A 22,824-nucleotide genomic window follows, 5' to 3' on the forward strand; every position below is an offset into this window, starting at 1 on the left:
GTGTTTTACATTTCCACTGGCAATGTATGAGGGCTCCATAGATTGAACTATAAAGGTCTTCTCTTCTTGCCTCAAAGCCAGTAGTCATTTTAGAGGCTTACATTAACAGTTTTTCCAAAACTTAAATATGCACATTTTGATTGATTTTAGACCTTCATGGACTTGTAATATCTATTTCTTATGTTCTGGGAATTTCTACTTAATATGCAAAATGACTACCTACGACCGCCCCCTGCTTCCAGAATGACCATAGTGTTGAATATGAGACCATATAAATTGAATGTCTGAATCGTAACAGGTGGCATATTTTTGGATTCTTCAGTATCCATAAAATTCTTTTTTTGTTTTTTTTTTCCCTTGTGTAAATCTTGGATTTGTTTATCTTATGATGTTTACTATCACAGTACCATTGTCATTGTGAAGTTTAAGTGTTTGTTTACTGATGATTAAACAATAATTAGATTATTTCTAACCCCACATATTTATTGCTGAGAGAGATTTTTAAATTGAAGTGACTTTAGGAATCCAGATTTTTTCTAAAGAAAAAATACTTGTTTAAATTTTTAACCAAAGCCTACTTTCCTCAGTGATTTTTCCCCTCAGAATTCCTTGTAATTTTGGCAAGTTTATAATGGTTAGTGTTTTTATCCACAAGTAGCTGAGAGTCCCCATCCTCAAGCCACAGTTTACTAAGGATCCATAGCAAAAGGGTGTTCTGTCTAGCTTCCTCATCCCAAGCAGCAGCAGTGGGAACATTGGTGACAGCAAGTATCAGGCAGTACCTGGCCCTTGCCAGTCACAACCTTGACTTGCAGAGTCAGTGTCCACATCTGTCAGTGACATTTTGACATCCTGACTGAGCTCACTGAGAGGACAAGCCAGGAGAGGCTAGGAGTCAAGAGGCTTTAGGACACTGTTACCCTAGCCTCAGGGTTGGGCACTGTAAGAGTGAGATCATGGTTGCATATGGACACCACTGGTTGGTTCCATATCAGTTCTAGGGCATTGAAAAAAAAAGTTAAAGCCACTATTCTGAAAGAATTGTTGCATAACAACAATTATGAAGAAAAACTTTTCCAACCCTCATCTACAAAGCTGCTCTATAGGTTTGTCACAAACAGGATTTAGATATAAAGTTTAAAGTCACTATAGCCCAGCCCTTTAAGCAAACCTGTATGTAATATATCACTACAAAGTGAGTTACAAAGAACTTGTTTGCTTTGAATTAGAAATATCAATGGAAAGCATCCCTGCTTCCTTATTAATAGGTAATCCTAAAGCATTAAATACAAACATTATCAGGACATAAACCATCTGTTATAAGAAAAACATTTTATTTTATTTGGCTGGCATAGTCTTTTATAATCAAAGTTTTTATCTCAGTTTCCTAGATAATAGTTATGAAGTAGAAAGCCCATAATGACATACTTCTTCAGGGTATTTTCTTCTTTTCTACCTATTTTATTTTTCTTAGAATTCCTTAATAGCCTCATCTGCCTCTTGATTTTGGGACTTTAACTTTGTGCCTAGGATAGAAGTAAATGCAATTTAAATGTATGTAAATAATTTTTATTAATCATTTTTAATAAATGTAGTTTTGTTACCATACAGACTACCTTTAGCTACACAAGGGCCTCTTAAAACCCTAAATTCAGTCTCATTCTGGATTATATCCTGGTTTGTTGTTTTTTTTTTCTTGTTGGCAAAATGAGAGGTTAGGCTATATCTGGGTTAAATGAACTTAGCAGTGTGAATTCAACCATGAGATAATATATGTAAGAAATTATTCTAACGCAATAGGCCAAAGGTTACTGAAGGAGACAGTGAGGATGAGTATATTTACTGTAGGAAGCAATTTAATTTTGCTGATAGAGCCATAGTAACACTGCCTCAGTATTATTACTTAATGATCTTAGTCATTAAACTTGCCAAAGAAATGCTTTGAGTGATATGGCTAGTCACTCTGTGGAAAGATTACAGAGCACTCATTTAAGTCACTGGGAGGAACCCACCCCCCCCATCCCCCACCCCCAGGATTCCTTTACTGTCTTTCTACCTCAGAGTGACATTATATTAGCTGACATTATATTGCTTTCTTCATCAAAGCTGAGGAAACTGCCCTGTACAAAAGGAAACAATGGAGTGGTTTAGTACCTCAGCATTATACTTAACAGTAGTGAAAAGCAAAATAAAATGTGTAAGCTGATTATTTTAATGTAAAAATATGTTTTAAAACTAATTATGCTTACAGAATCATCACTACAATCTATGGACCTCTTTTCCCTCTTCTACATTATTATCCTTTACACTTTATGTGGTTATAAGTGCTATCAGTGAATAAGGATGTCTAGAAAGAACTTTGATGTGAGAATTTCGAATTCTTTGTTCAGATCACATTTAAGGAAATGTTTAAAGTGGTTCTAGAGTAATGTTTTCCTTTTTTACTTCCTACTTTTTTTTTTTATTCACTGATGAAAAGATCTCAAGTGTTCATTGATAAATCTTCTTTGAACTAGATATTGTAGGGCGACCCGAGTTTCTTCTCTGAGATAATATCATCTTATTATTAGCTAAAGAATTGATAAGCACCTGCTTTGTAGCTCTGATTTTTCTTCTAAAGAGTTGGTTTAGTCTTTTTTTTAAATGTCTCTAATACCATGCCATGACAATCAACATAAGTAGAACCCATATATACCAGAGAAGGAAATGAGACCCACACTTTGTTGTAGCATTATAACTATAAATTAGTGTAGAAGCTGGCATCTACACAATAATTGAAAAGATTCCAAATAGTTAGAAATCTGAATTTAAAAATAGACAATGTTTATTGAGCAGCTGCTTCTGGTAAGACTGTCTCTTAGGCTCTGTGGGGGATACAAAGGTTAAACAAAGCCTCTGCACTGAAAGACTTTACAGCCTACTGGATTTTGAGGAAAAGGGGATATGAATGTGTACAATAAAAAGTTAAATGTATCATATGGGCAAAAAGGAAGCATAGACTTGGGAGTTCCAAAGAGACTAAAGATCTGGACTAAAAAGATTTAATAAAAAAAAAAGAAAGTTTCATAGCAGCGGGCTTTGTGTTGACCCTCCAAAATAGAAAGGGTGTCAAGAAATAGAAATGAAAGGATGAGGGCATTCTGGAGGTACTTCTAGCATGAAAAAAAAAAAAACAAAACAAAAAGCAAAAGGATTTCTTGAAGAGTACAAAATAACTGGAAAGAGTGATTGGAAAGTTGGGTCTATTACAGAGATCTTTTCATGGCAGATAAACTTACTTCAGTGGAGAGTGAAAGTCATTTTTTTTTTTTTTAACATTTATTTATTTTGAGAGGGGCAGTGAGAGAGGGAGACATAGAATTAGAAGCAGGCTCCAGGCTCTGAGTTGTCAGCACAGAGCCTGACGTCGGGCTCAAACTCACAAGTGGTGAGATCATGACCTGAGCTGGAGTTGGACGCTCAACCGACTGAGCCACCCAGGTGCCCCGAAAGTCATGTTTTAAGTTTTGAGCAGAGTACTGTCATGAAGCCCGTGCTTTAGGAAGATCAGTCTTGCAGAGATCTAGAGTCACATCTGATTGTGTCTTCTACCCTACACCAGTATTTCATCCACTTCCAATTGCTCTTAAAGAAAAACTTATTACTGTGGCCTCTGTGGCCCTGTGCAGTACAGCCCCTTCTTCTCCAGCCTCCCCTCACACCACCCTACCTTGTTCTTCTCCTTCCCAGCACACTGACCCTCTTTCAGCCCTTCTCATCACACTCTCTCACCATAGGACCCAGGCTGTTCCCTATGTCCAGGACCTTCTTCCCTCCCCTCTTCGTTTCGTTAATTCCCCTTTATCTTTTAGAACTTGAGGAAGTGTTTCTTCCTCAAGAAATCTTTCTTGACTTCCCTGACTAGAGCAGGTATCTTTACAAATAGGGTTGTTGTTGTTTTGTGTTTTGTTTTGTTTTGTTTTGTTTTTATAACACCATGCACTTATCTTTCCTACACTGTTCTGTTTTCAATTTTATTTTTAATTGCCTGACTACTTGATTAAAATCTGCCTCCCTCATTCAACTTGAAGATTTTAGGGGCTGGTTCTTTGTCTGATTTTATTCACCATTATACACTTAGCTTTGTGTTTAATTATAGATTCACAATAAATATTTGGCAGTGAATGAGTGAATGTATGAATGAGGTTAATTAGGAAACTATCCTTCCTTGCTCTTTGTTGACCCCTTCCCTCCTGCCTACAACTGCTTACACCTCTTTAAAGCTTAAAAAAAACAAAACAGAAGAAACAATTTTATCCTTTGTTCTTAACCTCACTGACCCCCTCAGACTATCATCTATTCACTGGACAAACTTCTTTAAGAACTAGTTTGCTGTCAGTGATTCCAGTGCTTTTCCTTAATCTCATGCATTCTTACTCTTGCCCACATCATTTATGAAATTGATTTTCTCCGACTCCACTAGTAGCAGCCTAGTTAACCAAAGAGCAATGAGGCAGTGAACTAAAATGATTACAGTGAGAATTAAATGGGAGAGACCTGTAGATGATAAGAGACATTACAACTCGAGAATCGACAAGTTTTAGCAATGTGGGAAGTGGATAAAAAACAATGTCAAAATATAGGCACACTTCATTTTATCAGGCTTCACATTATTGCACTTTGCAGGTAATTGCATTTTTTACAGATTGAAGGTTTGTGGCAACCCTGCACTGAGCAGGTCTACCAGCACCATTTTCCAACAGCTCGCCATCTGCTCACTTCGTGTCTTTATGTCATATTTGGGTGATTCTCGTAGTATTTCAAACTTATTATTATTATATTTACTATGGTGACCTATGATCAGTAATCATGACTCACAGAAAGCTCAGGTTATGGCATTTTTAAATTATTTTTTAATTAAGGTGTATATGTTTTTAGACATAATACTGTTTCACATAACAGACTACAATACAGTGTAAACATAACTTTTATATGCAGTAGGAAACCAAACAATTCATTTGACTTTATTGTGATACTCACTTTCCTGCAGTGGTCTAGAACCAAACCCTCAGTATCTCCTCAGTATGCCCATATTAAGACAGATGACTGGGAAAATACTGGTGCCTTTAGGGGAATGGGTAGGGGGAACTAATTTTAAGAGATGGTGCATTTGGGGCACCTAGGTGTCTCACTCGGTTAAATGTCCAGCTTCAGCTCAAGTCATGATCTCACGGTTCATGAGTTCGAACTCCACATCGGGCTCTGTGCTAACAGCTCAGAGCCTGGAACCTGCTTCAGATTCTGTGTCTCCCTCTCTCTCTGCCCCTCCCCAACTCACACTGTCTCTCTCTCAGAAGTAAACATTTTAAAAAATTTTAAAGAAAGAGAGAGAGATGGTTCATGTGATTCAATACCTGCTCTTCAAGCACTGAGACTATTCTTGTTCAGTTTAGGGTTCAGGCAGATTATTTAGTTGGGTGGTTCCCCAGTTAGGTAGTTGAAAATGTGGAATTGGATCTAAAGAATGATAAGGAGTTCACCCATGTCCAATGCCCAGGCTTAGCAGCCACTCTGTCCAGAGTTGGACCAGCACCCTAGCGTGGACCCTGAGCACTGTGGGAAAGGCATTAGCACCCAGGGGCCACGGCACAGTTTGCTGGAAGGAAACTTGGGTACATCTGTAAGGAGAGGAATAGGATGGACCTGAGGAGAAGCAGTACAGGAGGGCATTGTGGATCCTTTGGAACCAAGGACTGGAATGCACATGTGAGACCTCTACCAACTGAGGGTTTCACGAGCACACTCCTTTGCCAAAATCTTGGTGAATAGCCTTTCACTGTACAATTGTGTCTTAGACATTGTGTTACTTGTTGTCATGATCGTGCTTGGCTGGATGCTTTTTGTCTCACTTGCGTGTTACATGGGCACATTTCCGGAGTTCATGCCTCCAGCTTTGAAGTGGAAAGAGAAGTGGCCTATTCAGTAAATCAAGGCATGACTGAGGAGCTGGACTTTGGATGAAGAACCACAACTATAAGGGTTCAGGATACTTATATCCCCCAGGAGGGACCCTGGTGGAAATAAGCAAAGTTGATCCTAAAGTAATGCAGCTCTGAAGCTCACCTGACCAGCTGTACAGTTCCCATTGTTGCAAATCATTTTGTCACATTTTATGTAAAAAGTTAACAAACATTAAAAAAAAGTGGTAAGGAAAATCAGATACCTAGATTTTGGAGTAAGGACTGAAATGGTGACTTGGCAGAGATAGAGGGTGTTAAATGTGGAGCCAAGATGAGATAGAACCTGTGGAACAGCTGCATCCATGCCAAGGATGCCTAAGCACTACAGAGATAGCAGAAAGAGAAGGAAAATGGGCATTTTTGAACATCAGCTATGGGCAGCACCATACTGGGTTCTTTACATACGTTATTTTATTTGATCTTCACAATCCAGTGAGAGGTCAATAGTGGTGTCCCACCTCCCAGAGGAAGAAACAGACTCTTGGAAAACAAGTACTTTGTCCAAGGTCACACCTGGGACTCATACTCAGACCTTTCTGACTTGAAAATGCGTGTGTTTTCCTCAGCACAATGTACTTCAGAAAGGTATGTATCCAACCAGAACACTGTCAAGGAATCCAAAGCAGGTGTGAGGTTTAAGAAAGAAGTGGTAACTACGTTTCTGAGAACCAGGTATTTATCCTCTGTTGAAAAAAAGGCTATGGCTTTGGCAACTAGGTAGGTGACCTTCAAGAAAGCAGTTTTGTTAGAATGATAGGCATTGAGACCAGATTGCAAGGGTTACTGTAGTAGACAGTTGTAGCATATGTTGACCATTCTTTTCATATGGTAGCCAGAAGAGGAAAGGGAAGCAACTATAACCTGATATGACATGGTAAATCTTCAGAAAACTTCTCAGGATAGTGGAGGCTTGGGCATGTTGGTGGCAGGGGGCAAGGAGATGTTAGACAGGCAGAATTGGGAATACTAAAAAGATACAGGGTAATTGACAGGATACAACCCATGAAGAAACTGGGAATGTCATCAAAGGCAAATTTGCCTATTAATTTTTCTTCTCTAAACCCTGTCACCCACCTCTCTTTCCCACTTTTTCCTCCACATGTTTCTCTCTCCTTGCCTTGAATGTGAGTAATATTTGCTAACATTCTGCTTCTGTACAAAAGTGAATGAACCAAACCTTATACATTTCTTCTTCCAAAACCCATATGGGTATTATTGCTCCATTACTTGCTCTGATTGTTATCCCCCTCCACCACAGGTCAGTGATCTTCCCTAGGAGAATTAATTTAAGGCAGCTTTTCTAAGCTTGACCTAAATACAGCCACTATGTTTAATTCTGGTGACTAACTTTTTTTTCATATTCATGATTTTTACCTTCCCTTTCTTCTCATCTTTCATGATCCACAAATCATTCCTGGGGACTTATACGTGTACTTCATTCTCTCTCTCACACACACACACACACACACACACACACACACACACACACACACAGACATGTTTCCAAATGAAAATAAGAGGCTTTCCCTTCATCCAGACATTTTTGTTTGGACAATGTGTAAGCAGTAGTAAACCTGGAAAGGTGCCTACAGTAAGTGAGGTGAATTTGAAACTTTTTTCTTACCAAAACATAATCTCCTTCAGCCAAGGACAGTGTCTAGATGACTTTTGTCTCCTTAGTGCCAAGCACTCGACATCTCAATCTGGCACTTATTAAGTAAAGTACTCAGTGAGTATTTGTAGAATAAAGCAAATGAATGGAGGGATAGGAAAGACTTGGATAAATTATTATTGATGTTATGTACTTAAACACAGAATTGGTAGCACTGGTAAAATTGCATTGCACAGGAAAAACAAAATAGTTGCTTACGATTACGGGTGAAAGGAAGGACAGTGACCCTGTGTCTCTGTAATGATTCATATTTTCCAGGGTGGGTAGTCTGATAAGGGTGTGACTATTTAGCCTAAAAATAATTGCTACTTTTAACCAAATCTAGCATTGCTTTTTTGCAAATAGATTTTTATAAAATCTTGAATAAAATTAATGAAAAACAAAGCTAGATATAAACATGAGATTGTTTTTTAACTCCTATAATTATAAAATTAGTGAACATTTAAATTTTTTAAATGTTTCTTTGATTTAAAAACTTGATTGATTCCAAATACTGCTTTTCTCTTACCTTCCATGAACTTACTCTTTTATCTTCTGTGGACTGATAAATGATAAAATGGAAGAATCAGTTATAGAGCAGTTAATCATCAAGTATAGCATGGCACTAAATCCTTTATTTATCTGGTGCATCACAGACACAATTCTGGAGAATTCTTTAAATGTTTTACATGTTGGTATTTGTTCGTTGAATTGGAAGAATTTATCAAATATTAATGGGTCATAATGGAAAATTTTACTCTAGAGGCAAACTCTTTCTTTAACTAGCTTTATGAATGTATTTTATTAACTAATCTTGCAAACTTGAGTGAAAGTTTTAAGGAGAAAAAATGATTATTCCCAGGTGTATCGAGTGTTTGTTAAATTCAAGATCCTAATTGCCTAGTGTGTTTTTCCTCTGTTGTCTTTCAATACTTCCGTGTAGATTGTTTATTATAGACACTTAACACCTTTTTAATATTCTTCCTGCCTCTGACTTTTCTCATTCTGATAGTTCTAGTTAACACTAAAGTAACATAGTTCTTGGAGGCAAAATTCAAATGTCTCCATTTTACTCCGTGTTTAAGTATTTTTATAAAGCTTTAGAGAAGATTTTAAGGCCAAAGGGTAAAACGAGTCTTGATATTATATTACTACTGTTTGTGTTGATCCATTATCCATTTTGAATGAGGAGTTTGAGAGTTAGCTTTCTTTCATTTTAGTACAACTAGAAAAGGTATACTCTGTCTTAAAACATGGACATATCAAAATAGGCAAGTCTTAATACTGAATATTCCAGTGGAGCAGAAGTACCTAGAAAACTACTACAAACTGCTTGGTGAACACCTACGATTTCTGTGGAAGTGAAACCATGTTCTAGTAACCGAATTACCTGTATTATTTCTGAGTTCTATTTATTTACTGATTTTTTTTTTCCGTTGAGTTTTTTGGGCCCCACATTATGATGTTGTTTATCACATGAAGGCTTTTAATTATAGTGAGTGGCAAATCAGCTACACTGCAAAAAATGTTTTGTAAGAATAAAGCAATCACCAGGTTATAAGTAGTATTCTTACGATTTCATTGCAGAGAAATATGTTGCTCATCTGACAAGAGATTTACAGAACTTTCACATGCTCCCAGTTCCCAAAACTATAAAATTAAATGCCACTAACAAATTCTCTGCAGCTAAGGTTATACATTACGATATATGGTTTACCCTTGAACAACATGGGGTCTAGGGCACTGACCCCTGCCCCCTCTAGTCAAAAATCCACATAAAACTTTTGACCCCCCCCCAAACTTTCCTAATAGCCTGCTGTTGACCAGAAGCCTTACCAGTAACATAAGCAGTTGATTAACACATGTTTTATATGTTGTATGTGTTATGTACTGTCTGTTAAAATAAAATGAGAGAAAAAATTATTAAGAAAATCATCAGGAAGAGAAAATACATTTACAGTACTATATACCTTATATTAAAAAAATATGCGTATAAGTAGACCATGTAGTAGTACAAACCCACGTTGTTCAGGGGTCAACTGTACATTAAAAGTAGGAATAGATATGTATTCTTTACCCAAGGGGAAAAAATGTACATTTGGAAAAAAAAAAAAAACTCTTTACATAATTGGAAGAAATACATAATCCTTTATATCTGAGATTAAGATGAAGTAGAGTCAGCAAATGTTGATTTCTCTTTTGAGAAACTTTATGATAAGGGTAGGAGAGAAATTGAACAATTTGTTTTGAAAGGACACTAAAGCATGTTTAATAGGGTGTGGAGAAGGAGCCAGGAAAGAAAAATAATCTGAAATTGAGAATGAGATGGAGGGGTAGATATATACCATGGAATAGGGTCACAGAGGAGGCACAAAGAAATGGGATCATGGTCACAGGCAGATGGAATAGCTTAAATAGATGGAAGAAAATAAGTGAAGAATAATGTGGCTGTAGATAAGTTTGTAAGTAGCAGGGAGAGACTGTTAATCATGCCTGACAACTTCATTTTTCATGAACTAGGATATGAGGTTGTGTTCTCAGAGTCAAGAGATGATGGTTGAGTAGAGTGAAAATAGTGGTACCAGAGTAGTCATTAAGAGGATCTGGAACAGGACCTATCCCAGGGCCAGAGAAAATCGACAAGTGACACTGAGTGTTCAGAAGTGGCCAGAGATCATGGATTTGTAGTGTTACCAGTCTCCTTCCTGCCACTCCCTACCCCCAGTTGTTGGGAGTCAGCCATGCTGCTGTAGGTGGAGAAAGCCAGCTGTACCATTGATCTCAGCTTATAGTTACCATGAATAGGAGAATTAAGGATGCAAGAGATTCAGAAGAGTGCCGGTGAAAGGTTCAAGAAATCACAAATATAATTGGTAAAGGATAATGGAGTTATCTTAGGAAGAAAATTGTTCATCCCAGTCAAACATTACTTGTATCTCTTCCCCCAAAGTTGTATCTTCAGCTCTGACATTTCTCTTAAGTTGCAGACAAAACTTTATTTTTTGCTGGACATCTGCATTTGGATATCCCTCAGGCAATTCACAGTGTCAAATCTGAGATTTGAGTTCATCTTTGAAAAGTCCCTTATTTCTTTTGGTGACATTTCCATCTTTGTAATTATCCAGAATTGAAAGCTGACTAGTTGGTGCTTCTCTTGCCCTTATTTCCCATCTACTCAGTTGCTCAGTCCTGCCTTTATAACTTCTCTTACCCAGTTGTTTGTCTCCTTTCCCAGTACTGCTGACTTACATCAGGCTTTCATTACTTGCCTAGACTCCTGCAATGAGAGCCTTCCCAAACAGGTTTCCTTGCGATGTGTCTCTACTTTTGACTAGTCCATCGTTTCTCCGCCTTTAAGAATCATTTCACGATTAGGGCAGGCCTTTGTTCAGAAACCTAGTGATGCCCCATTTCCTACCATGTAATTTTGCTTGAAATTCGAGGCTCTCTTAAAGTGGTCCCAAACTGCCTCTACAACTTATTCTTCTGTGTTCTTAAATTGCATCCACTGTTTCCCCCCTACAAACATCTTTGTTAGCACTCTGAACTGTGTTTAAAATGCCTTTCCTCTTGAGATCTGTCTGTCCTAGCCTCCAAGGCCCGGTTTAGATGTCACTGCCTCCTTAGAAGCCTTCCTTAACGTCCCAGAGGTAGAAACATCTTCCTTGTATAAATTCCTATAGATGAGACCATCCTTTGTGTCTGTATTAGCTTCAACTTTGTTATATAGCTGTTTATGCAAAAATCTCATTTCCCTTGCTATTTAATTTCTTCCAACTGTGTAAGTAACAAGTGTAACACATAATCAGAATTGCACAAATTTATACAGTTGAGAAATTTACAGTGGTTCTCAATATTAGTTGTACATTGGAATCACATTGGAAGCTCTTTAAATATATCAATACCTGATTCAAAGATTTTAATTCATTGGTCTGGGATGGGGACTCGGCATATGTATTTTTTAAGTTACCCAAGTGATTATAATTTGTACAGACAGAATTGAGAACCGCTATAGTTAATTATAGGGCAATTATTAGTGTGCTAGGGCTAGGCTGAATCAGTTGATTGAGCTATGTCTGCTAGGATTTACTTGCTTCAAGGCACTTCTTAACTTTCTTCTGAAGTTTTCAATTAGTTAATGGTGTTGGAAGGTACTTTTTGGCTGTCATAGAGAAAAGATGAATTAGAAACAATAGACTTGTCAGTTTTCATCAGCACATTTTATTTTGTAATGACAGATTTCAGAAATTATTTGAAGAGCATATACCAACTGGGCCTTTGAAATAATAAGGTATACTCAGTTCTTAAAATGAATCAGACATGTGAGTTTGTGTGGTATAGTGGTTAGAAGTGTGGACTAGTGGGAGTTCTTCTGGGTTATTTGCTCATCTCTCACTGACTGTGTGACCTTAAGAAAGTCACTTGGGCCTCACCTTAGAGTTAACACTTGCTGCAACTTCACAGAAAGGTTCAAGACCAACCAGTTAGTTTCATAAAGAAAAAAAAATCCTTTTACAAACTTGGAAATCACTGATGTTTCATATGTTTGATTCAGGAGTTGAGATCTTGCCACAAAGGGAATAAGTGGGGAAAAGAACTGGCATTTCTTCAAGGGAAATGAATTCATTTGCTCTACTTTAGAAACCTACCCACCACCCATTTTAAAGTATCTGAATTCCTTTTCAGTTGTAAAGCCACGTTTCCTGTCTACATAAAAACATCACCAGTAGTTTAGGAAAGTGCCATGAAGTAGTACCTCTGCCCAAGACCCAGTCCATTTTGATATATGGGAAAAGAAAAGCTGTTCCTCAGGGATGGCTTTTTGGTTCTTTCCCTGTGCCTAAGTGTGTTTTGTTAACTTCAGGGAGGAAGCCAGGGGCCACAGATTACAGAAATGTTTTTACAGAGTCATTGACAGAGTTGAATATTCTTCTTCATTCTCCCTAATAAGAAATAAGCAAGGTGGAAAAAGAGTTATGTTAAATAGGAAATCCTAATTACTTACATGCTAAGGAGCCCTGAATTATACAGATAAAATTCCTTTTCAAAGTTTATACCAGAAATTTCTTTTTAAAATCTGAGAGGTGCATTCTGCAAAATGCCTTGGGTTTGGGTGAACCCTCAAATTTCTGAAAATAGATGACATTTTGACCCACTGTGTTACATACTGGTCACAGCTTTCTTTTGTTTCAGTTTTGAGTGTGCGTGTGAACAGACAGAGGTATTCTGGTTTAATCCTTATCATTTAGCACTTGTTCATGTAGAAAAGGAGGGAAAATCCCAACTCATTTTTTTAGTAGAAGATAAAATGTGGATGAAATAACAACTGTTACTCAGGAAGAAAGGAATAACAAGACTTCACGGGTAAGCAAGATGCCTTTGTGATAAAGGTGTCCAATTTTAGCACTATTCTTAACCAGTATGACCCTGGATAAGCCCCTTTCCCTGTCCAAAGCCTCAGGTACTTCAGCTGTCAAAAGAAAACTTGGTGGATAGGTTGAGACTAAATCACACTTGAGGAAATTAAGTGAGTGGTATAGGCTTATAAAATAAGACTATGCAGTTAAACTTCATCTTTTAGAGTCTACACTTACCCAGGCCATTATTAATAAAGATACCTTATGTGTTCCAGAAGACTTTTGTTTTTGTTTTATTCTAAGCCTCCCAAGGGTCAAGTATTGTAGTTATCTGTTCTCTTGTAACTGGCAAAGTGACAAGCCAAGTACCTGTGCATGCTGCTTACCTTCTCCTTCCCAGCATTAACTTCTGAAGGATAAGAGTGAGTGTTTAAACATTTCTTTTAAGCCCAGCATTATCTTTTAGCAGTCTCTGCATGTTCATCACCTCTATGCGTGGTAATCAGCAGAACAGGTTTCCCTACTGCAACAGAACTCTGTGTGAACCCAGTAATTTCTCAAATCTGATAGGTATAGAAAAGTATGTGGCTTTTCACTTCCTGTCCCTTCCTCCAGCCCCAAACCATGCTTTCTGGTGACATTTATTCACATAGACATTCTCAAAGCTTTTTGTTAAGACTGTTGACTTTGAGGAGTGTTGTTCAGGGTCATTTTATAGCCTACCAGTTTTGATTCTGTGAGTTTGGAAATCAGTGATAAAGACTCAGTGAGAAACTCTAAGACTTGTTGATTCTCTCCTAGTTTTGAGGGCAAGGTTAAAGGATGTTTGTGCTATATTACTTCAGGCAAGTGCCTGTGTGATTTTCACACATTTCACCCAGATTATTCAGGAAAGGATAATCCAGACTGTATCACGATTTCCAGTGTTCCAGATCTGCATTATGTGTTCTCCAGTGTGAATGAGTGCAATGAGTAAAGCAGTAGGCACCACGATGGGGAAGGCCATTTAAAAATTCAGGTTCATTACTGACTTTTATTGCACTGCACGAGATGGATAACAGAGTTCCCTCAGTTGTTTAGCTCTACTGTTCACTAAACCACAGCTTTAACTCTTTATATAGCTTTCACTGTTGAGAGGATACAAACCAGTGACACAATTAGAGGGGACTTCTCAGGCATAATCAAGCATTTGTACACTTCTTTGGGTGCCTGACTGTCTCAATCAGTGGAGCATGTGACTCTTGATCTTGGGGTTGTAAGTTAGAGCCCCATGTTGGGTGTAAAGACTACTTAAAAATAAAACCTTAAAAAAAAGTTTGTACAGCTCTAAATCCTTGGCTATAAGAGTTTTTCTTAAATGCCACTTTCTAATTAAAAATATCTCTCTTGTTTCAGTTGTCAGACTTTCAGAGTCCTCTCGCTACTGTGTATAATTCTTTTAACCAGATGTTTGATAGCTCAGTAATAACAAGTGGAAGGTACTTGTTCTAACCTGACTTGCATTCTCTCTCTTTGAGGTGTAGCATATGTGAAGCTGTCAGCTAAATAAAGGTCCTTTCAATAAGATGCAGTTTGCCACTTGGCTTTTTGCTTTTGTTGTTGTACCATTTACCATATGGTAAAGAACTACCTATATAAGGCTGCCTGTCTTTTCAGAATAGAGATTTGAATCAGTGAAGTTTTAAAGAGAAGCTTCCTTCCTTGTTTGTGATTTGTACATTGCAAAGTATTATGTCGTTTTTTTCTAATTATATTCTCCAGCATAGAGACTGTGGTAAGCCATACTTTTAGTGTCACTTTTAGAGGTTTTTATTCCTACTTAAAAGCACTTGAAGGAAATAAATTGAAACATAAAAATGTTTTGTTTTTACTTATGACCAATCACATTTTCTGTTGATTATTTTAAAGGTATTTCCTACATTGGGGCACCCGGGTGGCTCAGTCAGTTAAGTGGCCAACTCTTGATTTAGGCTCAGGTCATGATCTTGCATTTGGTGAGTTCAAGCCCCACGGCAGGCTCTGTACTGACAGTGCTGAGCCTGCTTGGGATTCTCTCTCTGTCTCTTTCTCTCTGCCCCTCCCCTACTTTCATGCCCTCTCTCCCTCAAAATAAATAAACATCTAAAAAAAAGGTATTTCCTACATAAAACACATAGTTAGGTACCAACTGGAGTGTATTACTTTTTTTTTTAAGTAGAGTAGTCATTTGGGCTTTATTTATTTTGTTTATTGTGGTGTTCTTTAATATTCACTACTATGCATTTCAGGACTAGAACAGAGGCATGAGTCCCTTTCAATGTGTAATAGGGATTAGAGTTCTTTAGTGAAAAAGTTAGATAAGTGATTAGCATGTAATGATTAATAGTGCACAGATAAGGAGTTAAGAGGAAAGGAGGAGTCTGGGGAGTCAGTTAAATAAAAAAAGGGGGGGAGGGGTATTTGATAAGATTCTGAGATGGTACTTCAAAGATAACATAGACACGAAAGATTTTATTTTGAGGTATCTTTCTGTGAGGTGGGAAGTATGTTGTTGTTTTGAAGTAATGAATTTGGACAGTATATATATTCTGGGGCAGTACATTATAGGAAAATGAGAAGCTAAAAGGGGGTTTAGGGAAAAATACCAATCTGAATAAGGAGCAGTCAGATGGCATTCATGAGGAAGGATTAAAAGGACTTGGAATTAATTGAGAACTGTTTTCAAGAATATGAAGAAATGACTTTTAAGAGCTTGCCCCCAAAAAAGTTCCATGAAGGAGAAAACAAAATTCTGCAAGAGACATTTAGTTTATATATGAGGAACAGTGTCTAGAACGTAAAGTTTGTTATCCATTGCAACATGGCTGCACACAGAGGTGTAGAATCCCCCTCCTTGAAGATCATGGAGATAATTTATTTATAGTCTCGTGTAAAGGGATCAAATCACTATGTTAAGGAAGGATCAAATGTGTTTTCTTAGATCATTTAACTTTTTTTTCTTTTCATTTTTTTTTTATTGAAGTATAGTTGACATGCAATGTTAAATCAGTTTCAGTTGTACAACACAGTGATTCAAAAACTCATACATTACACTATCCTCACCACAATTATGGCTATTATCTGTCACCACACAACACTATTATGATACCATGGACTATAACATACCTATGTTGTACCTTTTTTTTTTTTTTTTAAGTTTATTTATCTTGAGGGAGAGAAAGAGAAAGAAAGAGTATGAGCCAGGGAGGAGCTCATTCTGTCCGGATGATCTATCCATTGATGTAAGTGGAATCCTTACATCAATAGTAAGTAATTAAAGTCCTCTACTATTATTGTATTCTGTTATTTTGTCCCTTTATGTCTGTTAATATTTGCTTTATGTATTTAGGTGTTCCTGGATTTACAATTTATAGTTGTTATATCCACTTGTTGGATCGATCCCTTTATCACTATGTAATGCCCTTCTTTGTCTCTTGTTACAGTCTTTGTTTTAAAGTGTATTGCTACCCTCATTTTTTTTTTCCACTTTCATTTGCATGGTTATATGTTTTTCCATCCCTTTACTTTCAATCTGTGTCTTTAGATCAGATGTGAGTCTCTTATAAGCAGCATAATAGATGGGTTTGGTTTTTTATCCAATCACCCTATGTCTTTTGATGGGAGCATTTAGGACATACACATTTAAAGTAATCATTGGTCTCTGCCCCTCCCCCGCTCATGCCCTGTCTCTCTCTCTCTGTCAAAAATAAATAAACATTAAAGTAATCATTGGTAGGTATGGCCTTATTGCTATTTTGTTATTTGTTTTCTGGGGTTTTTAATAGTTCTTCACTGTCCATTTCTTCCTTTGCTCTCTTCCCATGTGATTGATGGCTTTCTTTAGTGTTAGGCTTGGATTCCTTCTTTTTGTTTTTCTTGTGTACCTGTTAAAGGATTTGGGTTTGTGGTTACCATGAGGTTCATGTGTAACATCCTAATTCTATAGCAGTCTGTGTTAACTTGATGGTTGTTTAAGTTCAAACACATTCTGAAAGCACATTTTTCCTCTTCCTCTTCATGTTTTACATATTAATGTCATATTTTCCATCTTTTTATTTTATTAGTCCCTTTACTAATTTTTAGATATAATCGGTTTTACTACTTTTTAAAAAAATTTTAATTCCAGTGTCGTTAATACACAGTGTTATATTAGTTTCAGGTATATAATAATAGTGATTCAACAATTCCACACATTACTCAGTGCTCATCACTATAAATGTACTGTTAACCCACCTCACCTATCACCTGTCTCTCCCCCCACCAACCTGCCCTCTGGTAACTCTCTCTTGGTTGTCTGTAGTTAAGAGTCTGTTTTTTGGTTTGTCTCTTTTCTTTTTCCCCCATTTATTCATTTGTTTTCTTGAATTCCACATATGAATGAGATCATATGGTATTTGTCTTTTTGGGACTGGCATATTTTGCTTAGTATTATACTCTCTAGCTCCATCCATGTTGTTACAAATAGCAAGATTTCATTCTTATGAGCGAATAATACTCTGGGGTGTGTGTGTGTGTGTACTTCTTTATCCATTCATCTATTGCTAGATACATGGGTTGCTTCCATAATTTGGTTATTGTAAGTAATGCTGCAATAAACATTGGGGTACACATATCTCTTCAAATTAGTGTTTTCTTATTCTTTGGGTAAATACCCAGTAGTGCATTACTGAGTTGCAGGGTAGTTCTATTTTTACCTTTTTGAGGAACCTCCATACTATTTTCCACAGTGGCAGCACCAGTTTGCAAAGCCACCAACAGCACAAGGTTTCTTTTTCTCCATATCCTTGCCAACACTTGTTTCTTGAGTTTTTTTATTTTAGCCATTCGGACAAGTGTGAGATGATACCTCATTGGGGCTATTTGCATTTCCCTGATGATGAGTGCTGTTGAGCATCTTTTCATTCATCTGTTGGCCATCTGGATGTTGTCTTTGGAGAAATGTCTGATGATTTTACTACTGTGGTCTTTTTTTTTTTTTTTTTTTTGTTTAATGTCAGGCTTGAACCCATGACCCTGAGATCAATACCTGAGCTGAGATCAAGAGTCAGATGCTCAACCGAGTGACACACGCAGTGGCCCCACTACTTTTGTCTTTCAGCGTTCACACTAGTTTTATTAATGATTGATCTGCTACCTTTACCGTATGTTTGCTTTACTCAAGAAGTGTTTTCTTTTCATAAGTTTCTAATTATGATTTTTCTTTTTAGCTTAAAAAGTCCTTTTAACATTTCTTGTAAGGCTGGCTTAGTGGTGATGAACTTTAACTTTTGTCTGTCTGGGAGACTCTCTCCTATTCTGAATAACCTTGCTGGGTAGAATATTCTCAGTTGTAGGTTTTTCCTTTCAGCGCTTTGACTATATCCTACCACTTACTTTTGGCCTGCAAAATTTCAGCTCATAGCTTAATGGGGTTTTCCTTACATGTAACTATTGCTTTCTCTTGCAATTTTTTTTTTTAAGATTCTTTCATCTTTGACATTTTAATTGTAGTTTGTCTTGGTGTAGATACCCTTGGGTTCATCCTATTAGGGGCTCTCTCTGCTTCCTGGACCTAGATGTCTCGCTCCTTTTTCTGGGACCTCCTATAATGTTAGTACACTTGATGGTGTGCTAGAAGTCCCTTAACCTATCCTCATTTTAAAAAATTATTTTATTATTTTGTTGTTCAGCTTGGATGCTTTTCATTACCGTCTTCCTGATTGGTGAGCTTTTCTTGTGCATCCTCTAATCTACTGTTGAGTCATTCCATTATATTTTTCATTTGCTGCTGCATTCTTCAACTTTGATTGGTTCCTTATACTCTCTGTATCTTTGTTGAAATTCTGAGTTTATCCACTCAAGTTCAGTGAGCATCTTTATGACTGTTCTTTGAACTCTTTATCATGTAGACTGCTGGTGTTGGTTTCATTTATTTCTTTTTCTGAAATTTTGCTTTGTTCTTTCTTTTGGAGCATATTCCTCTGCCTCCTTTTGTTTGACTTTCTATGTTTCTGTGAATTAGGCAGAAGAGCTGTTTCTCCTAGACTTGAAGTACTGGCATTGTGTAGGAATATCTCTGGTGTAGACTGTCTGTGACTTTAGCTGGTTGGCTAATGCTGTAACCAGTGTAGGCTCAGAGCTCTGGGCATTCCAGGCATGTAGCACTCTGGCAGGGTAGATGAAGTCAAAATGGGCAGCAGGGGTTGGAGGGTGGGTGGGAGGGAGACCCACAGTGCTCTGTGCATAGGGCACCCTAGCAAGGTGGCTGGAACTGAATGGGCACAGGGTTCCCTGGTGGGATGGCAGAAGCTGAAGCAAGCGTGAACAAGGTAGTCCTAAGGCACCCCACACAGGGGGCACGCTGCCGGGACAGCTGGAACCAAAGTGGCCTTGGAGTCACAGGGTGCTCCTTGATGGGACAGCAGGAGCTAAATCAAGTATAGGCCAGGGGTCCCAAGGCACTCCATGTGAGGAACATGCTGGCAGGATGGCTGGAGCTAAGACACACACCAGCCAGGTCTCAGAGCTGTCTGCACTTGAGGGGCCCTGGCAGGACAGCTGCTGCGGGCTAGGAGGTCTCAGGGGCAATCTGTGCAGTAGTTGCCCTGGTGAATCATCTAGAGTTGAAACAGGTACAGGATGATTTGGGCCCTGTTGCCTTGACAAGACAGCTGGAGCTGTAGTGGGTGCTGTCTAGGGGTGGTTCAGTGTGCACTGCACTGTGGCTACCTTGGGGAGACTGCTAGAGCTGGTGTGCGTTAGGTTGCCCAGACCCTGATTTGGTACATGCTATGAAGGGGCAGTGGGGACATAAACAATGACATGCACTAGTACCTTTGACGCCACAGCATTCCAGCAGCTCCCTGGCCCTTTGCCAGACTCCCTGGGGCTCATTCCTTTATATACTAGTTGTCCTTGTTGTCTACAGCCTTTTTTCCTTGTAGCAGGGCAGGTGGGGCTAGTGTGGTTTAGGGGACTGGGGCTCAGTGAGCAGCAGACCAACTCCAGTGCTTGTACCCTGCTTCTGTCTATGCCATCAAGGGAGAGAGGGAACATAAACAATGATACTGGCCAGTACCTCTGACCCACGGAGCATGGTCTAGCAGCTCCCTGCTCTTTATCTGATGCTCTAGAGAGCTGGTTCCTTTATATTCTAGATACCCTTTTAAAGTGTGGCTTTTTTTTTCTGTGCTATAAGGGCTGAGATCTACTCCTGGTCCCTCAGTACTATCCTTCTCCACTGCAGTTTGCAACATCAGGGCAGGATTCCTGTTGTTTATGTCTCCATTGCTCCTTTCTCTAGGTGGTCCCTCAATCCTTGGCGGGCAGGAGCTGTTCAGTCAGCCCTCAGTTCTTTAAGAGGAATTGGTCTACATGTAGGTGTAGATTCAGTGTGTCATACAGGAGAGGATCTGAGGGTCTTTTCTACATCACTGTCTTCCCACATTTTTTTTCTAAACAAAACATTTAGGTGTATTTGAACACATAATGAAGTTATTATAATTTAAGCCCTTCAAGTTTGCTAGAGAAGTATCAGAAATATTCCTAAAATATTTTATAACCCTGGCACTTGATAGAACAATTCTCCTAGAAGCTGCTTCTTGATCTTTTCATTTTCTGTTCTCATATGGGCACACAGGTTGAGAAATCTAGTCACCATTTACATCTAAGCTGAGGGGTAAGTTTTAAAACATACGAATGGCACTTTGAGAAGTTATTGAGATTTTCTTTTCATATATGAACCAAATACTAGTCTCTTTGAAAGCCAGAGGAATTCTTTTGGACATGCCATGTAAGTACCGTTCTTAAATATACACAAAAGCTAGGTTTGTATGGAGTTGACATATCCGAGCTACCTCCTCTGACTTCTTGGTTTTATTTTAGCTAACGTTATCCAATCCCCAGTAACTTTGGTCTTATTGCAGGGTAGGAGAAACTTGATACACGTGAGAAAAGCCAGAGTTGACTTCTAGTTTCCACCTTCACTGCAGGAAGATGCCTCAGGAATAGCTGGCCACAAATGCCAGTTTGCCCAAGTGCCTGCTTGGGCTTGACATTGAAAGCTTGGGTTGTCCTGTTTCCTACCTTTGGGTAATACCTGTAGACAAAGCTTATAAAATGTGAAAAACTGGTACTGCATTCTCTAGCTGTAAAGAAATATAGGAAAGGTGGGGAAGGAATACACTAAAGTGGTTTTCCCATGTAGAACTCTGGATTTCACTGGAAGAGTCATCTAGTCTCCACTTCTTGCTAAGATACCTTGAGGAATATAGAGAATTTACCACCTTCTCAAAGTGCCAGCCATCTTTAGATAGTAGTAACAAATATTTCCTTTTACTTGGCTTTCTGTATGAGATGGCTAAGCAAGGAAGGAATCTGTCTCTCAGAAAATAACATTTTGCCTTCCACACTCACTACTGTGGAATTGCTCCACGCCGATTCCTTGAGCCTTATTGATTTAAATCAGAAGGTTATTTTATTTATATTTGATGTGCCTGGTGGCAGTGCCCAGTGTTAAAGCATCTGGAAGACCTTTGTGGTAAGTGTAAGACTGTTTAAGGATAAAAGAATTTTCTCCCCAAAAGCTCTCCAGAAATATAACTTACAAAGGCTGATGCTTTAGTATATAATTGTTTGTATAAGTATATAATCTCGAGAACATGCATAAGTATATAATTACATATCATTAGTATATATATTTTACATATATATGAAAAGTAATGGTTTTAATCTTTGGTAAGCATGATTTTTAAAAAGTGAATATTTAATGACATTTCATTGAAAATTACTTTTGAGAATATTATATGTAATCTGTCTTGAGGAGTATTTGCTGGAAATGCCTTAAAGAAGCAGTGTTCCTTAAAAAGCTTGTATTAAATGCCATATAAGATGTAGTTCATCTGTTTAGTGTTCTAAAAATAAAAATGTTAAGGTTTCATCCAAAATACAATCCTATTTGTCTTTATCTTTTTTATTTTTCAGGTGATATAAACATTCAGTTTAGTTTAAAAGCAGTTCTCACCTCCAAGCTTCTTTGCACAGCCTCCTTTCCCCAAGTGGAAATACTTCATTTTCATTTCTGAGAAGAACTTGGTGGCTTTTTCTGGGGTAATGAAGAACATGTTATAGATTCAGGCTTTTAGGTTTATTTCCATACTTAACAATATGCTTGATCTTTCAGTCTTTTCCTGAGATTTCTCCTCTGCTTTTATTAGTAAAGCCTTCTGTCTCAGGGGGTTTTGTCATAGCAGATAGATGAAGTCTCTCCAATTTAACAAAATTCCCTCTGCCATGTAGAAGGCAGGAGCCCCCTTAGTCCTTCTTATTTTGTGGATATGCATTTAATATTTTTGTTTTTTTCAGACTGACCCCGATTCTTGGCATTCAGAAGCATTCTCAGGAAAACGTGGTGTTCACACAGTTTATAGAGACTCTGCTTAAAGAATTACATTTAAAGAATGAAGACCTTGAAAGCTTAACTCTCATATTTAAAACCAGCTGTTAACCAGAGTGGTGAGTTGGATTGTGTTTTACTTTGGTTTGTTTTTTTCATTTGTTGCCCATTTGGAATCTTTTTTCCTATTAGAAATATTAAAAACTAAGGATAGACCTCAAGATATCCTCAGTTTGTTAAGGAAAAACATGGTATCCCTTCTTTCCTAGCTGCCCCATTCACTTCCTCCCCACTCCTGTTACTTTCTGCCCCATCCTTGTTGTTATTCCTCCTTAGAGGCGATTGCAGCTAGTTCTTCATACTCAAACCTAGATCATCCCTTATGTCCCATCTTACTCGTTAAAGTACATTGCTATTTCCTGGGAA

General features: G+C 38.0%; 2 protein-coding genes and 1 long non-coding RNA gene across 13 annotated transcripts in view; 2 read left to right on the forward strand and 1 right to left on the reverse strand.

Moving 5' to 3' along the window:
- RPAP2 (RNA polymerase II associated protein 2) overlaps positions 1-22,824 on the forward strand; it is a 101,463-nt gene that overhangs the window by 65,800 nt on the left and 12,839 nt on the right. For 6 of the 11 annotated variants that reach the window (XM_053214435.1, XM_053214431.1, XM_053214434.1 and 3 more), the window contains one exon: positions 22,368-22,517. In XM_053214435.1, coding sequence (XP_053070410.1) covers positions 22,368-22,509 — 142 coding nt within the window. In that variant the 3' untranslated portion in view covers positions 22,510-22,517. Of the gene's footprint in view, positions 1-16,182; positions 16,292-22,367; positions 22,620-22,824 lie in introns of those variants that run through there. The other 5 variants (XM_053214427.1, XM_053214429.1, XM_053214428.1 and 2 more) reach the window with 2 other exon arrangements.
- MISFA (mitochondrial sheath formation associated) lies at positions 4,013-6,724 on the forward strand. Its single transcript, XM_053214444.1, has one exon. The coding sequence runs from the start codon at positions 5,855-5,857 to the stop codon at positions 5,963-5,965; it is 111 nt and encodes a 36-aa protein (XP_053070419.1). The 5' UTR covers positions 4,013-5,854; the 3' UTR covers positions 5,966-6,724.
- On the reverse strand, positions 16,164-22,562 carry LOC128313928 (uncharacterized). Its single transcript, XR_008295049.1, has 2 exons — positions 22,027-22,562; positions 16,164-16,909 (listed from the first exon to the last, which is right to left on the reverse strand). It is a non-coding gene; the product is annotated as an uncharacterized LOC128313928 (long non-coding RNA).

Source organism: Acinonyx jubatus, chromosome C1 (genome assembly GCF_027475565.1).
Source record: "Acinonyx jubatus isolate Ajub_Pintada_27869175 chromosome C1, VMU_Ajub_asm_v1.0, whole genome shotgun sequence".
NCBI lineage: Eukaryota > Metazoa > Chordata > Mammalia > Carnivora > Felidae > Acinonyx > Acinonyx jubatus.

What these genes read in the sequence shown, in the direction of transcription:
- MISFA (XM_053214444.1), top strand. Translation starts at nt 5,855, where the DNA reads ATGATCGTGCTTGGCTGGATGCTTTTTGTCTCACTTGCGTGTTACATG.